Source organism: Portunus trituberculatus, chromosome 33 (assembly GCF_017591435.1).
Source record: "Portunus trituberculatus isolate SZX2019 chromosome 33, ASM1759143v1, whole genome shotgun sequence".
Taxonomy (NCBI): domain Eukaryota; kingdom Metazoa; phylum Arthropoda; class Malacostraca; order Decapoda; family Portunidae; genus Portunus; species Portunus trituberculatus.
Window position 1 is genome coordinate 4,724,115 of NC_059287.1, and position 16,938 is coordinate 4,741,052.

Here is a 16,938-nt window from a genome sequence, read left to right on the forward strand (position 1 = left end):
TAAATGCAAGTGGAAGGAAATTGTCCAGAATGGAATAGAAATTAATGATGCAGATAAGTTAACCCTACCACCCAAGAATAGTAGTAGTAGTAGTAGTAGTAGTAGTAGTAGTAGTAGTAGTAGTAGTAGTAGTAGTAGTAGCAGCAGCAGCAATAGTAATAGGAGGAGGAGGAGGAGCAGTATTGTTGTTAGTTATTGTTGTTGACATAATGATGTAATAGTAGTACTACTACTATTACTACTACTGCTATCTTTTTGGATGGTAGGGAGAACTTATCTTTATTACTATTTCTTGTTCCTCTCCTTCGTATTATCATTAATTTCATTATATTATCATTATCATTATTTATTATTATTATTATTATTATTATTATCATAATTACTATCATTATTAGTAGTAGTATTATCATAATCATTATCGTTATTGTTATCATCCTCAATCACCATCGTTATCATCATAGCCATCATCATTATCATCTATCACCAACACCGCCAAACATTTTCGCATCCTCCTAAAGATTCCCTCCACTCCTTTATCTCTTTCTCGGTAATATTTACATGAAGCATGGACGACCAGCTTGCACTCCTCCCTTCACTGCCTCACCTCCGCCTTAAAACACCCTCAGCAGAGAGTAGATGAGCTCCACAAGGAGCTACACACACGGCCCAACGATACGGAGCAGCGTGTTTCCCAAGGTGCAGGCCTGGGAACCCCAAGGTCTGGAGGGAATTAAAAAAAGAAAAAGGAAGATGAGGCTATGTAAAGCCAGACGAGCTCACGTAGTGCCAAACTTGCATATTCACTAAAGCAAATACATTATTCAACACTACCAACGTGTGTGTGTGTGTGTGTGTGTGTGTGTGTGTGTGTGTGTGTGTTGGACTGCTGTTGTATTTATACCTATATTTTTACTTCATCATTTGTTTATTTGATAATGTAACGGATATAATTTTACCACGTTTAAATTTGTCAATGTTAGTTTATAAACAATTGCAGTCAAAGTGTGTGTGTGTGTGTTTCACTGTTTGATCTGCTGCAGTCTCTGACGAGACAGCCAGACGTTACCCTACGGAACGAGCTCAGAGCTCATTATTTCCGATCTTCGGATAGACCTGAGACCAGGCACACACCACACACCGGGACAACAAGGTCACAACTCCTCGATTTACATCCCGTACCTACTCACTGCTAAGTGAACAGGGGCTACACGTGAAAGGAGACACCCAAATATCTCCACCCGGCCGGGGAATCGAACCCCGGTCCTCTGGCTTGTGAAGCCAGCGCTCTAACCACTGAGCTACCGGGCGTGTGTGTGTGTGTGTGTGTGTGTGTGTGTACACTCATTGCTCATAGTGGACGTGGGGTCACCTTTCCTTCCTCTTAGTATACAACCCACACCTCGCTGCGTTATTATAGACTCAAGGAGAGACGGTGTGATGAGCGTCCAGGGCGGAGAGAGTGGGAAGGCTATTACTGTTGTTGTTATCATTATTATTATTATTAGTAGTAGTAGTAGTAGTAGTAGTAGTAATAGTAATAGTAGTAGTAGTAGTAGTAGTAGTAGTAGTAGTAGTAGTAGTAATATTAGTAGCAGCTGCAGCAGTAGTAGTGGTGTGATAGTAGTGGTAGTAGTAGTGGTAGTGGTGGTGGTAGTGGTGGTGGTAGTAGTAGTGGTGGTGTGGTGGTGGTAGTGGTAGTGGTGGTGGTGGTAGTAGTAGTGGTAGTGGTAGTGGTAGTGGTGGTGGTGGTGGTGGTAGTAGTAGTAGTAGTAGTAGTAGTAGTAGTAGTAGTAGTAGTAGTAGTATACGAAAAAAAAAAATCCCAAGTTATGTTAATTTGAGGTGTCTGCGTACGGGATCGGGTGTTGATTGTAATAGCAAAGTTGAAGGAGGTTCATCTGTGCAAACAGCGGTCTTGATGGAGCATGATGGAATATCTACACGTATTTTGAAACGTGTTCTTTCATATGGACTACTTATCGTGCGTTTACACTGCACGATCTTTCCACGTTTCTGAATTCCAAAATTAACTGGAGGTTGAGGAGAACATCATGAATTCTATAAACTTTATTTAACTTTATTTATTAGCAATGACAAGCGGATCTGTCTAATTTCATTGGCTTTCATGTTATTCCCGTTTCCTTTACCACATGGCATTCAACAAAGCTTTCATTGCAATAAAGTTTACAAAGCAACAACTTCAGTGAATCCTATCTTCATCCAATCAGGAATATGTAGGCGGAGTTTTGACTTATATACGTTGTGCTTGATGTCAGTCTTTTCTACCACGTCAGTTACCCGGTAAACTTCTGCATCCTTTGTCTATTAATTTTGTGATAGCCACCTGAATATCTCTTCTGCTAATCTACTGTCTTATCACCCCCCACCCCACATCCCCCGGCTTTTGTTGTTCTACTCCGTGGCCACTTCTTTTCTCTTGTCGATTAATCTGTGAGAGCATTTTGTAATCTTGGTACTTGTTCTCATGTTTATATTCTTCTCTTCTCATTTATTCCTTCTACTTTCCTTTCTCCTCCTTCATTTCTTCCTTCTTGAATATTTGTCAAACATCTTTCTATCTTCTTTCGCGTTTCTTCTCTAGGTGAATGTAAAGTCGCGATATTTTTTCAAAGGCTACAGAAATTATTAGTCACGTTTCCATTAGTGTTTCCATTGATGACGCAGAATTCTTGATAACGGATCACTATTAGTTACACACACACACACACACACACACACACACACACACACACACACGGCCCGGTAGCTCAGTGGTTAGAGCGCTGGTTTCACAAGCCAGATGACCGGGGTTCGATTCCCCGGCCGGGTGGAGATATTTGGGTGTGTCTCCTTTCACGTGTAGCCCCTGTTCACCTAGCAGTGAGTAGGTACGGGATGTAAATCGAGGAGTTGTGACCTTGTTGTCCCGGTGTGTGGTGTGTGCCTGGTCTCAGGCCTATCCCAAGATCGGAAACAATGAGCTCTGAGCTCGTTCCGTAGGGTAACGTCTGGCTGTCTCGTCAGAGACTGCAGCAGATCAAACAGTGAATTACACACACACACACACACACTTGAAAACGCGAACAGCTTTCATTTGGTTGATGAAGACAGTTGAGATAAGATGCCAAAATGTTCTCGAATGTCCAAAAGGTAATTGTTTTAGGGCAGCAGATTAAAAAGGGCAACAGACGCATGCAGTTAGTGGGCTTTAGAATGCTTGGCCTTTGACAGTGAACGAAGCTACCAGAATCCCAAGCAGTACCTAACGGAACAGTGCCGCCCCTTCCAGCATAGGTAACGTGTGGACCTTCGTTAATGTGGATGCGTTGACTCGTATATGTACTGTACCTAAGATGACGCTGTAACACATGTATGAAAAAATAGTAGTTCGTACAATGAAAAAAGTAAAGAAAGAAAGAAAGACAGACAGACACAAAGACAGAAAAGAAATAACTAAAAATAAGTAAATACATAAGAAAACATGTCAAAATATTTTGTAAAATAAAGCAAGTTCCAAGAAACAGAAATGAAAGAAGAGAAAAATATCAAATAGAAAGAAAAGGAGAGAGATAGAGAGAAATTTACTGTGCCTCAAATGACACTAAAACACGCATGAAAAACAATACCAATATGAAAAAAATACTAAAAGTAAATGAATATATAAGAAAAAAACGGATAGAAAAATAAATTAAAAAAGTTCAAGTAAACAGAGACGAAAAGGAAAGAAAATCAAATAGAAGAGAGAGAGAGAGAGAGAGAGAGAGAGAGGGGGCTGGTGAGAAGAATACGAAAGGAAGGAGTAATGGAGAGGGAAGGAGGAGGAGAGAGCCTGGAGAAGATGGGGGAGTATGGGATGATGATGATAAGGAGGAGGAAGAGGAGGAGGAGGAGGAGGAGGAGGAAATGACTGGGGTAACCTTGAAGGAGAGACGAGAAGGAAGAGAAGGAGCGAAGAAGGATTCAGTTGGCTGCCAGATTCCTATCCTACAGGAGTGAAGGTGAGAAATTCCATCTCTCTCTCTCTCTCTCTCTCACACACACACACACACACACACACACACACACACACACACACACACACTCTCACACACTCACACATTCACACACTCACACTCACACTCACATATTCTTCACTTCTCCATCATACTATCATACTCTCTCTCTCTCTGATACAACTTTCTCCACTAAGCAGAAATAGCATGGGAGCAGAGCGTGCGTTGCTCCTGCTGTCGGCAGCGCTGGTGGGAGCTGCTACTGCTGCTCCTGTCCCCCTACCGGCTGTTTTCGGGACTACCAATGTAAGTACACACACACATCAGGTATATCTATTTTTCGGTGATATTTTTTTTAATATGCGTGCGTGTGTGTGTGTGTGTGTTTGTGTAATTCACTGTTTAATCCGCTGCAGTCTCTGACGAGACAGCCAGACGTTACCCTACGGAACGAGCTCAGAGCTCATTGTTTCCGATCTTCGGATAGGCCTGAGACCAGGCACACACCACACACCGGGACAACAAGGTCACAACTCCTCGATTTACATCCCGTACCTACTCACTGCTAGGTAAACAGGGGCTACACGTGAAAGGAGACACACCCAAATATCTCCACCCGGCCGGGGAATCGAACCCCGGTCCTCTGGCTTGTGAAGCCAGCGCTCTAACCACTGAGCTACCGAGTGTGTGTGTGTGTGTGTGTGTGTGCACATGTTTGCTATCTTTCTATTTCTGTCTCTGTGACCATGTGTCATTTATATCGGATTACCGAAGTAGTAGTAGTAGTAGTAGTAGTAGTAGTAGTAGTAGTAGATAGTACAGATAGTAGTAGTAGTAGAGTAGTAGTATAGATAGTACAGCTAGAAGTAATAGTAGTAGTAGTAGTAGTATAGATAGTACAGCTAGTAGTAGTAGTAGTAGTAGTAGTAGTAGTAGCAGTAGCAGTAGCAGTAGCAGTAGCAGTAGAAGTAGCAGGAGTAGTAGTAGTAGTATAAAACAAACAATAACAATAATATAGAAACTATCACTGAAGCATAATTGTTTCATTAGAAAATAATGAAACAGAATGAGAGAATGTAACACGCAAGAAGAGAAAGAGAAAGATTTGTTTGTAATTGCCGCATCATGCAGAGAGCTAACACCAAAGAGAAGAAAGGAGAGAGGAAGAGAAGAAAAAACATGGAAAGATAAGAAACGAGAATACTTTATAATGGATCGTGTTTACATTGTACTTTTACTTTCACATTTACTTTTTACTTAAATTATTTCATCTCAAAATCAAGATAATATGATCTGTTACAGTTATATGGACAGTTGAGCAGTGAAGGTGGTAGACAACTCTCAGGTTGAGCTAGGAATACTTTATTTCAATTACGTTTTGACTAAGGAAGACATGTGGTACAAACGAAAGACAAGACAAGAGTTCCTAAGCCAACCTGAGATTTGTCTACCACCTTCACTATAATATGATCTGATACGCATTCTTAGCTACAAAGAAGTATAAAATTTCCACAGTTACATATAAGAGACGAAACCTGGATTCACGAACACTACTTAACCATCCATCATTAGATCAAACTCGGAATCCACTCAGCTACAAACAGAAAATTCACAACTGAAAATGAAAAGCAAAACTTGCATTCATAAATACAACTAAAGAATCTATCAGTGTGAAAGTCCCAATCAAAAGGAATCAAATCAAGCAAAAAACTACGCCTTGTCTTATCACAGAAACCGTATAGCACAAAGGAAAGTTGGGATCCCTTCATAATGTTCCCTTAGTTGTTTGTGATGGTAATACTGTTTTTCGAAATCAACAGCAGCTAGTGAGCGTAGCCAGATCACCCTTTCTGACACTGGTAAACTCTTCAACCTCCTGTCTACCTCTGTGTTTTCCCTTATACCTCCATTCATTAAGGATTACCACCTCAATGGACACTTTTCTACTTTTTTGTAGACCTTGCCCACATCTCGATTACATGAAAAACATAGAAAAAGAAACAATAACAGTGAGACATACTTAATTCTTTTGACTGCTAAGTGGAACATCTTTACTCGGTGACATCTTTACTTGTCTGTCCTACAGCCACTTCCAATCTTTAAAACTGGGTACAAACACCAAAAGCTAGCCCTTTTCATTCCCTTCCTTCTTGTAGACGCATTGCCGTATACTGCTGATTGCTTCATATCACAGTAAAACAGTATGACTCAGTTTTCACACTTTTCTAAGCTATGAATGACCATATCTTATTCTCTGCAGTGGGAATACATTAGTTAGGATATGGATATTACGTTTTTCTCTAAGGAAGACAAGTGGCTGATGTAAAGGAACACAATAATATAGTAACACTGGTTTACAATGAGTTTGTGACACCTTTCAGACACAGTTAACTATATCTCTTTCTATCTATATATACAGTTGTGTATCTATCTAACTGTCTGCTTTTCAATCTACTTGCCTGTCGTTCTATTCATCAATCTATCTACCTACCTACCTACCTACTTAACCTAACCTACTGTTAGATTACCAATGAATCAACCAACTATAGCCAATCTAGCTTGTCGGTGTTGTTTACGAATGCATCTCAATTTCATCCCCTTCTTTCAGGAACTAGTGAAGACCAACATTATCCCCTTGAGAGAGACACTGTTCCGCCTCGACTCGGTCCTCAGGCGACCCAACGACTACAATGAAGTGATAGAAGAGTCTGGGGAGGAGGACGACCAGCTCTCCAGGTATAAGGCCGAGGATCACTTAGCATTACGAGGGCTAGCCAAACACCAGCAGACCTTTGAGAAGATTAAGAGGGAGAGAAACACGGAGAGAGAAAGAGCAAACTTGAGAGGAAGGGTGGTCGGATAGGACAGGAGAGAAAGAAGAGATTAAAAAAAAAGCACGTGGAGGATAAATGAAAGAAAGACGAAGCTAGAGGAAGAAGAGGAGAAGGTGGAGATAAAAGAAAGAGAAGAAAAGTAAGGAGCAGAAAATGAAACGATACAAGAGACGATAGTAAACAATGATCAGAGCGTAGAAAGGTATAAGGAGAGAGAACAAGAGAGAAGGGACAAACGAAAGGAGAAGGAGAAGAAGGAATAAGAATATTGATACGTAGGAAAGAAAGAGAATAATAAGAAACGGATAAAGAACGGATGAAAGGGAGTATGAGGAAAATGGAGCAGAAAGAAGAAATGTAAGAAACAAGAAAAAATATAACAAAAAACCCAATAGTGGTGGGAGGAGACAGGATAATGTAAGTCACGTGATTTCAGGAGAGAGAGAGAGAGAGAGAGAGAGAGAGAGAGAGAGAGAGAGAGAGAGAGAGAGAAAGTGATAAATACAGAAGATATTGAGGACAAAACCACGATATGTAGGAGGCGGGAAATCCTAAATAAGATATAACGAAGATAATTTGGTGGGAGGAGGAAAAGGAGAAAGAGGAGGAGGAGGAGGAGGAGGAGGAGGAGGAGATTATAAGGCAGAATCCGAGAGAACACAGCTGTCACGTGTACAATATAAGACAAGAGGAGAGGAAGGAAGAGAATGTTATCAAACCAGGATGCAGAAAATAAGAAATAGTCAGTCATGTAAAAAAATGTAAAAAAAATAGAGAAACTACTGAACACGATGAGAAAGAAGCAGAAAAGAAGGAGAGGAAGAGAAGAAGTAGAAAGAGAAGCAGGAGGAGATGGAGGAAAAGGAGGAGGAGGAGGAGGAGGAGGAGGAGGAGGAGGAGGAGGAGGAGAAGTTGAAGAAGAGAAAAAATAATAATGTAATTTCTTTTTCCCAGGGTTCTTTATGAGCTGCAAAACAACCCTCCAGATGGCAGCACTGGACAAATAACTGATATCTTGACTAGTCTTGCAAGCGAGGTGAGTCTCTCTCTCTCTCTCTCTCTCTCTCTCTCTCTCTCTCTCTCTCTCTCTCTCTCTCTCTCTCTCTCTACTACTACTACTACTACTACTGCTGCTGCTGCTACTACTACTGCTAATAATAATGATAATAATAATAATGATAACTGATAATAAAAATGATAATAATGATAATAATAATAATAATGATAATAATAATAAGAAGAATAACAATAATATCAATGGTAAAAATCATTTCAGGACTCACTCTTGAAGCGTCTTCCTCGTGAAGCCAAACGGGGAAGAGGACAAAGCAGAGAGGTGAGAGAGAGAGAGAGAGAGAGAGAGAGAGAGAGAGAGAGAGAGAGAGAGAGAGAGAGAGAGAGAGAGAGACTCCACAACATAATCATTCCATATCGACGCCTTTCAACATTCCTGGCGTATCCTTTCCTGCGCTGTAACAATCCATCACCTTTTCCAGCATCTAGGCTGAGAGAGAGAGAGAGAGAGAGAGAGAGAGAGAGAGAGAGAGAGAGAGAGAGAGAGAGAGAGAGAGAGAGAGAGAGAGAGCATCCCGTAGAGTTGTCTAAGACTGCGTCACATTTGCATTCCCTCACAATCACTCTCCTTTCTTCCATACACAACAACTGCACTTAGCACTTTCTTCACCTAGTCCATCGTTTCCTTCATGGTTTCTCCTTTGCCTCGCTCCTCTCCATTCAGCCCTGTCATGTTTCCCGGCCATTCTTCCTTCCTCCACAGACATCCCTCTAATGTAGTGACGGAATACAAAAACTTCACCACTTCTTACGCTACCTTCGTCTTTATTTCGGTGTCTAAAGAGCTGCCATCCTCTCCTCTCAGCTTAAGGTTCCTTCCTGTCCCTTGCTGAGGTCTCTCGTGGTCAAACATTTATCTCGCCTTTTTTAATTTTTTAATTTTTTTATTTATACCATGTGGGCTTTTCACAGGAATTTATGGGCTAAAGGGGATACTTTTTAGGGTACCTCCTATCTTAAAGCCCACCCGCTAGGAAACCGTTGCCCTGAGTGTGTCTGTGAAGGAGGGATCACAAAGGTATCATCATCAAGTAATGAATAACGATGTTCCCGAGTTGCCATAACCAGATGAAAAGATGCAAGAATAATGGCATGTCTCTATGTCTGGGTGGGAGACTCGAAGTGGTGGATATAAGGCAAAATCTTCGAGGCACTACACGCTTCACATTGCAGTAGTAGACCCAACATAGAGAGAAAATGGAAATTACAACTTATTCATCTTCCTTCCAGTTGCAACATAGAAAAGTAGAAATAAAACCATACGTTCAAAACTTTACACTTCTCAGATCAAATGGAGAAGGAAAATGGAAATGACAAAGTTTTCTGTTTCTTTCAGCGGCGGCCTAAGAGCAAGGAGAGGAGATGCAGACGAAGAGGATCCAAGAGCAGAGAAAGAGGCAGGAGACCAAGCAGGGAGAGGAGACCTGGCCCACGAAGCAGGGAGAGGAGACCAAGACCAAGCAGGGAGAGATGTGAGGAGGAAACGACCACTACGTCCTCCACCACCACGACCACGACGACTCCAACGACTACCACGACACCTACCACCACCACTACCACCACCACCTCCACCACAACCACGACCCCAACTACTACTACTACTACTACTACTACTCCAACCACCACCACGACCCCCACTCCGTCTACAACCACCGCCGCCTCCACGACTACCACCACCACTCCAGCCCCCTCTTCCTCTTCCTCTTCCACCACCAGCACCACCACCACTTCCCCTACTACAACTACTACTACAACTACCACCACCCCAGCCACTACAACTTCAAGTACTACTACCACAGCTTCTAGTTAAGCTGTAAAATTGCGATGATTCAATAACAATAATAATAACAAGAACAACAACTACTACTACTACTATTACTACTACTGCTACCACTACTACTACTACTACAACAAACAGACATGCTTCTGCAGTATTTTAATATTAACAACAACAACAACAACAACAACAACAACAAACTGACTTCCAGCCGGTAACGGGTTTTGATCATCAATATACACTAAAAAAAAAAAAAAAGGAGAGAGAGAGAGAGAGAGAGAGAGAGAGAGAGAGAGAGAGAGAGAGAGAGAGAGAGAACGAGAGAGAACGAGAGAGAGAGAGAAAGCAAGTACACCAGCTCCTTTTTACTTAATATACATGTAGATAAAGTATCAACAACTAACAACAACCTGAAGACCTGAAAGTGTGTGTGTGTGTGTGTGTGTGTGTGTGTGTGTGTGTGTGTGTGTGTGTGTGTGTGTGTGTGTGTGTGTGTGTGTGTGTGTGTGTGTGTGGAGGCGACAATAGTGAGTACGTAACAGAAGACTTAACACCAAAAGATAATCCCACACTCTGCTAACTAAAATCCCACACAACTCCTTACGAATTCAGCAACTTGACTCAGCCTGACTCAGCTTATCTGTGTCTGAGAGTGTGTTTATGTGTCTATGTTTACAACAAGGCGCTCTGCGCTCCTATTCAGATTTATTCTATTTTATTTTTTCCTCCATCGTTTGTTCCTTGAGTGTGAAGGTCGGGTGAGTCAAGTATTTAAAGTTAAAATGCATATTGTGTTACTTCACTGCTTTTGGCTGGGCACTGATCCATCTATCGTGAAGTGGTAACCTTATATATGTCTGTATCTATCTGTCTATTCATCTATGCCTGTCTGTATATATATATATATATATATATATATATATATATATATATATATATATATATATATATATATATATATATATATATATATATATATATATATATATATATATATATATATATATATATATATATATATATATATATATATATATATATATATATATATATGTTTATCTATCTATGACTGTCCGTTTATTGATCTATCTGTCTGTCTGCTGTTTATCTATCTATCTGCCTGCTGATCTATCTATCTGTCTGTCTGTTTATTTATCTATCTCTGTTTATCCATCTGTCTGTGTTTATTTATCTCTATTTATCTTTCTGTCTGTCTATCTATTCATCTGTCTGTTTATCTATTAATCTGTCTGCCTGTTTATCTATCTGTTTGTCTGCCTGTTTATCTATCTGTTTGTCTGCCTGTTTATCTATCTGTCTGTCTGCCTGTTTACCTATCTGTCTGTCTGCCTGTTTACCTATCTGTCTATCTACATGTCTGTCTGTCCGTTTATCTGCCAGCCTGTCTTTGTTTATCTATCTGTCTGTCTGTCTCTTTATCTGTCTGTCTGTCTGTCTGTCTGTTTATCTATCGATCTATCTATCTATCTATCTATGTCTATCTACCTACAGAATTCATCTCAAAGCAATGATGGACTTATGTACTAATAGAGTGACTATGTTCATGAATCAAAGAGTTATTATTACTTAAGAATCTATACAGAGGAACGGTGAGTACTAACAGAGGGCATATAAAAAAGATAATGAGCAGGAATCCAATCCATGACAATGTATCATTAAACAAGCACTTAACGAAGGGGCCAATGGGAAGAAACATTTGCTATCAGTAGAATAAACGCAATACACAAGATAGATGAGGATGTGAATATCCCTCATTGTAAAAGTCGAACCCGTGCCATTGTACAGGTACCCGTTAAGCAAGAATTGAACACCTAGGCCAAGGCAGAAACATTATTAGAAAGAAGAGAACAAGAACAACAAGAACAAGGACCAGAAGAAGAAGAAGAAAAAAAAAAAGAAAAAAAAAAAAAAAAAGAAAAAAAGAAAGAAAAGAAAAGAAGAAGAAGAAGAAGAAAAAAAAGAAGATGGAAGAAGGAAGAAAAAAGATGGAAGAAGGAAGAAATACAACAAGAAGAAGAACAAAAACAAGATGGAATAAAGAGACGATGGAAGACGGAAGAAAAAGAAGATGGGAGAAGCAAGAAGAAAATGAAGATGAAAAATGGAAGAAGATGGAAGGTGAACGAAAAAGATGGAAGATAGAAGGTGGAAGAAGGAATATAAAGAAGATGGAAGAAGAAAGAAGTAGAGGGAACAAGAAGATGGAAGATAGAAGAACAAGAACAAGAAGAACAACAAGAACAAGAACAACAAAAACAAGAAGAAGAAAAAGATGATGATGAAGATGAAGATGATGATGATGACACACACACACACACACACACACACACACACACACACACACACACACACACACACACACACACACACACACACGACATATATATGAAGTTATCTAGACCCATAATTAGAACCATTTACATCTGTCGTATATATTAAACAAATACTTTTACTGCAATCCCACCGAGAGAACAAATTACTGGACTGAATAAATACCTAGAGAGAAAGAGAGAAAACAAAAGGCTATAATAAGCATTTTTATGAGCATAATTAGAAAACAAGGCAAGAATTTCACAAGGAACCCATCATATCTACAATACATCACTTGCTACTGAAAAAAACGAATAAATGAATAAATAGGTAAATAATAAGTGAATGAATAAATAAAGGTTGAAAACAAGAACGGGTGCCTGACTGATAAGCTGATCCGATCACAACATCAGGGTCATATGCCGCCAGAATAGAAAACCCGAGTGAGAATCAGAGTGACCTTTCAATGTGGCAGCGGAAGTAGGGTGAAAAAAAGGGATCAGGAAGGAAATAAGACGGATATTTCATCGCTGGGAAGAAAGAAAGAGGCAGCGACCAGAAATTAAGGTGGCTCCTGCTGACCTTGAGGCGAACTATTTGAACTTGCTGCTGCTCGCCATGACAGAGCGAACACTGAGGAACACAAAAGATGACCAAACAGAAGCAAACACAGAACAGATGAATACAAAGGAAGACCAAACAGACAAACACACAGAACAGATGAATGGAAATGAAGACCAAACAGAGGCAAACACACAACAGATGAACATAAAGAAAGACCAAAAAGAGGCAAACAGAATAGATGAATATAAAGGACGACCAAACAGAAGCAAACAGAACAAATGAACATAATGAAAGACCAAACAAAAGTATAGAGAACGTAAATGAATACAAAGAAAGACCAAACAGATGCAAACACAGAATAGATGAACACAAAGGAAGGTCAAACAGATGCAAACACTGAATAGATGAACACAAAGGAAGGTCAAACAGAAGTAAACACAATAGATGAACACAAAGGAAGGTCAAACAGAAGCAAACAGAATAGATGAGCACAAAGGAAGGTCAAACAGAAGCAAACAGAACAGATGAACGTAATGGAAAACCAAACAAAAGCAGAGAACGTAAATGAACACAAAAGAAGAGTAAAGAGAAACAAAACATAAGTGAACACAAAGAAAGACCAAATATGAGCAAACAGAATACATGAATGCAAAGGAAGAGCAAACAAACAGAGAACGTAAATGAACACAAAGGAAACAAACAGATAGAGAAAACACAGAAGAAAACAAAAAAGACCAAACAAAGACAGACACAAAGGAGCACAACAGAAGAACTAAAAACAGCATATTCGTAAATAAAACACAGGCACCGAGAGAGAGAGAGAGAGAGAGAGAGAGAGAGAGAATGTGTATCTAATTCACCACGGTCGTCTGCTGGTCACCCAGCCAGCCTTTCCCATTACGGAGCGAGCTCAGAGCTCATATACCGATCTTCGGGTAGGACTGAGACCACATCACACTCCACACACCGGGAAAGCGAGGCCACAACCCCTCGAGTTACATCCCGTACTTATTTACTGCTAGGTGGACAGGGGCCACACATTACGAGTAAAAGGCTTGGCCATTTGCCTCGCCGCTTACCGGGACTCGAACCCGGCCCTCTCGATTGTGAGTCGAACGTGCTAACCACTACACTACGCGGTGTGTGTGTGTGTGTGTGTGTGGGCTATAAAGGCCAACGAAAGGAAAAGTACTCCAAGGAAAGTACTCTTAGGGCTAACTTGCGTAAATGTCAAATACCATCTTGAGGTCAGTTTTAAAGGACACTAGATCTTAATTATAAACTGATAACTGTGTATGTTTAAAGAGAGAGAGAGAGAGAGAGAGAGAGAGAGAGAGAGAGAGAGAGAGAGAGAGAGAGAGGCAGCGTGGGTAGCCAGTCTCGTGTGGGATGAAAGGAAAATGGGACACATAAAATTGTTTAAACGGAGGAAGTCAATTTCGTTTTCTTTCAACCTTCTCTCCTTTATCCTCCTCCCTCCTCCCTCCTTCCCTCCCTCTGTCTCTCCATATAGAAACTGACCTCTCGTTACCCCTCTTCCAACACACACACACACACACACACACACACACACACAGGTCTCAGACCTATCCCAAGATCGGAAATAATGAGCTCTGAGCTCGTTCCGTAGGGTAACGTCTGGCTGTCTCGTCAGAGACTGCAGCAGATCAAACAGTGAATTACAGGAAGACTCTCAATACAGTCATCATCCCGTATACAACACACGACCACCATGCAATGACACGGTGGCAACAGAAGAGTAGGTCGAGGGTGAAGGCGAGCAAGTAGAGCAAGCAGCAATACCTGGAAAAGAAAACGAGCACCAGGGAAAATCTGAAGTTAGTGAAAGGGAAGGCAGAGGAAATAATGAAGCATAGAAACCACATTCGGGCAGATTTTGTCGTTCTTTCTCTCGGTTGTTTGTTTTTTTTTTTTTTTTGGGGGGGGCAGAATGCTTTAGAATATTATTTTTCAAGGAAGTCTTCATGAATCTGCATCATCCACCCTTTAAGCAACTCGGAGACATTTTTGTTAAAGTTTTTGGTGCTTTATCACAAATTGTAAAGAAGTCATTAGGGTTCAAGGTAGGCCTCCCCATTGTAATTCAATAATGGTTCTGTATCATCAGTGGGTAAAAATACGTACGAGAACCCGACAAATCACCGGTGTGGCCTTGGGAAAACGATCCCTGTGAGAGCTAAGCATTCAGGTAAACGGACACTGGCCTAATAAACGAGTCTAATAAACGAGTATCATCCAGTAATGGGAGGACGGCAGGAGAGGTTACCCTGGCACGTCAAACACGACAGTCAGCACACTGCAAGGCTATGGTGACTTTCTCCCTTTGTGCAGGCAGTCCAGGGTCCGCTACATAGGGTCAGGCAACCAGGCAGTCAGGTGGCGGCAACTGCCCACGCCAGACACGCTCCCAGGTGAATAGACTCCCAGTGCGGAGCGAGGATATCTCTACTGAACACCGGCGCGTGGAGACAGACAGGTTGAGTGTACTGCATTGCTGTCTCTAAGGATTTACGCTCCGGTGAAGTGATTCCGCAGTGCATTTTGGAAATAAGGTAAATGGGAAGTGTAGCGTGACTGTGAGGATGTGGTGCAGTACAGTGTGAGTTACGAGATGCAAGGGATCTTTGGTGTGATTTTCAACGACAGGAGGAGTTTGTGATTCCTAGCTTAACCGCATTGAACCAGACTGGAGTAAGTGGTAGGAGTAAGTAAGTGCGTTCCTCTCAGCAGTAACAAGAGTGCTTCAGTATACACCAGCGTGTGTTGTGAGGCATTAACTGCGAGATTCAACAATAACAGAAATTTAATCTGATCCTAACGGGGAGAACTTAACAAGATCTGAACCAGGGTGGAATAATTGGCAAGAGTATAAATAAGTGCGTTTCTCAGTGTAGTAACAAAAGTGCTTCAGTAAATTCCGTGGCGCGAGATTTTAGCTGCAGATTCAACAGCAGCAATAGTTTAATGTTTTACGGGAAGAATTTAGCGAGATTTGAATAAGATTGGAGTGAGGGAAATAAGTGTGGCTCTCTTAATAGTAATAGTGTTTCAGTAGCGTGCGTTATGAGTTTGGATGCGAGATTCAACAACAATAAATGTAATTCTAATGGGGAAAACTTAACGAGGGTGAAGCGAGGGTGGAGTATGTGTGGTTCTCTTATCAATAGTGCGTTATGGGAGTGTGAGAAAATGCTCAAGAAACGGAGCGGTATAACAGGGTGCTTAAGAGAAAGATCACCTTCATACCTCATGGAAATACACAAATCATACTGCATTATGTTGTTAGGACTCAGTGGTTGGTAACAGTGATGCGAGAATGTTTCAAGGTGTATGATATCAATGAAAAGAAACCTAGAAAAAAAGGAAGAAATGTGATGCGCTTGGAGTGAGGTGAACCGAAAAGCATGATAGTACTGGAGAGTAACCAGAACGTGACGTGAGTTTTATAGAGGTTACGAGAATAAGCTGGCGTGACATAACGTTCCCAAAAAAGAGAGGAGGAAATAATGATCATGGGTTTCCTATATGGTGAAAAAAAAGAAAAGATTTTTGAGCGAGAGAGAGAGAGAGAGAGAGAGAGAGAGAGAGAGAGAGAGAGAGAGAGAGAGAGAGAGAGAGAGAGAGAGAGAGAGAGAGAGAGAGAGAGAGAGAGAGAGAGAGAGAGAGAGAGAGAGAGAGAGAGAGAGAGAGAGAGAGAGAGAGAGAGAGAGAGAGAGAGAGAGAGAGAGAGAGAGAGAGAGAGAGAGAGAGAGAGAGAGAGAGAGAGAGAGAGAGAGAGAGAGAGAGAGAGAGAGAGAGAGAGAGAGAAAGAGAGAAAGAAAAGAAAGAGAAAAAAGAAACAGAAAGAGAAAGAGAAAGAGAGAGAGAGAGAGAGAGAGAGAGAGAGAGAGAGAGAGAGAGAGAGAGAGAGAGAGAACTAAATAACACTAGCTTCCATCACTGAGCCAACACACAAACAGTAAACCAAGTCACTAAGGCTGCTGTAGCTAACACTGAATAAATCATCTGAAGGCTGGACAGGATAGACAAAGCGGGCATGACGTTACATATGGAAAAGACAAAAGCTGCCTTATGAAGTAGAATTATTATGGTAATGTTCTGTCAGGTCCATAATCCGAAGGTTGGACGGAAAGGACATATATTGATTAAAGAGAGAGAGAGAGAGAGAGAGAGAGAGAGAGAGAGAGAGAGAGAGAGAGAGAGAGAGAGAGAGAGAGAGAGAGAGAGAGAGAGAGAAAATATTCGATGCTCCAGTCAATACTTCCGCCCTGGAGGGAGGAAACAATAGCAGGAGTGTCTGTACTGGGACAAGAGAACCGCGAAGGAACTTTAGTGAAATAACTAA

General features: G+C 41.1%; 2 protein-coding genes across 4 annotated transcripts in view; both read left to right on the plus strand.

Annotated features, from left to right (window-relative positions):
* The first annotated feature begins 3,887 nt into the window (after nt 1-3,887).
* Nucleotides 3,888-10,381, plus strand: LOC123512353 (integumentary mucin C.1-like). Its single transcript, XM_045268708.1, has 6 exons — nt 3,888-3,998; nt 4,193-4,298; nt 6,601-6,728; nt 7,781-7,862; nt 8,103-8,162; nt 9,237-10,381. The coding sequence occupies exons 2-6, from the start codon at nt 4,200-4,202 to the stop codon at nt 9,708-9,710; spliced, it is 843 nt and encodes a 280-aa protein (XP_045124643.1). The 5' UTR covers nt 3,888-3,998; nt 4,193-4,199; the 3' UTR covers nt 9,711-10,381.
* Nucleotides 10,382-14,861: 4,480 nt separating this feature from the next.
* LOC123512328 overlaps nt 14,862-16,938 on the plus strand; it is a 16,094-nt gene continuing 14,017 nt past the window's right edge. The window contains exon 1 of one of the 3 annotated variants that reach the window (XM_045268663.1): nt 14,862-15,145. The gene's annotated coding sequence lies outside the window, so the exon portion shown is untranslated. Of the gene's footprint in view, nt 15,146-15,318; nt 15,470-16,938 lie in introns of those variants that run through there. The other 2 variants (XM_045268665.1, XM_045268664.1) reach the window with 2 other exon arrangements.

Bases quoted from the DNA above. Each gene is read 5' to 3' on its own strand.
- LOC123512353 (XM_045268708.1), top strand. From the start codon at position 4,200: ATGGGAGCAGAGCGTGCGTTGCTCCTGCTGTCGGCAGCGCTGGTGGGA. The intron at 4,299-6,600 runs GTAAGTACACAC...CCCTTCTTTCAG, and splicing joins CTGTTTTCGGGACTACCAAT to GAACTAGTGAAGACCAACAT. The intron at 8,163-9,236 runs GTGAGAGAGAGA...TGTTTCTTTCAG, and splicing joins GAAGAGGACAAAGCAGAGAG to CGGCGGCCTAAGAGCAAGGA.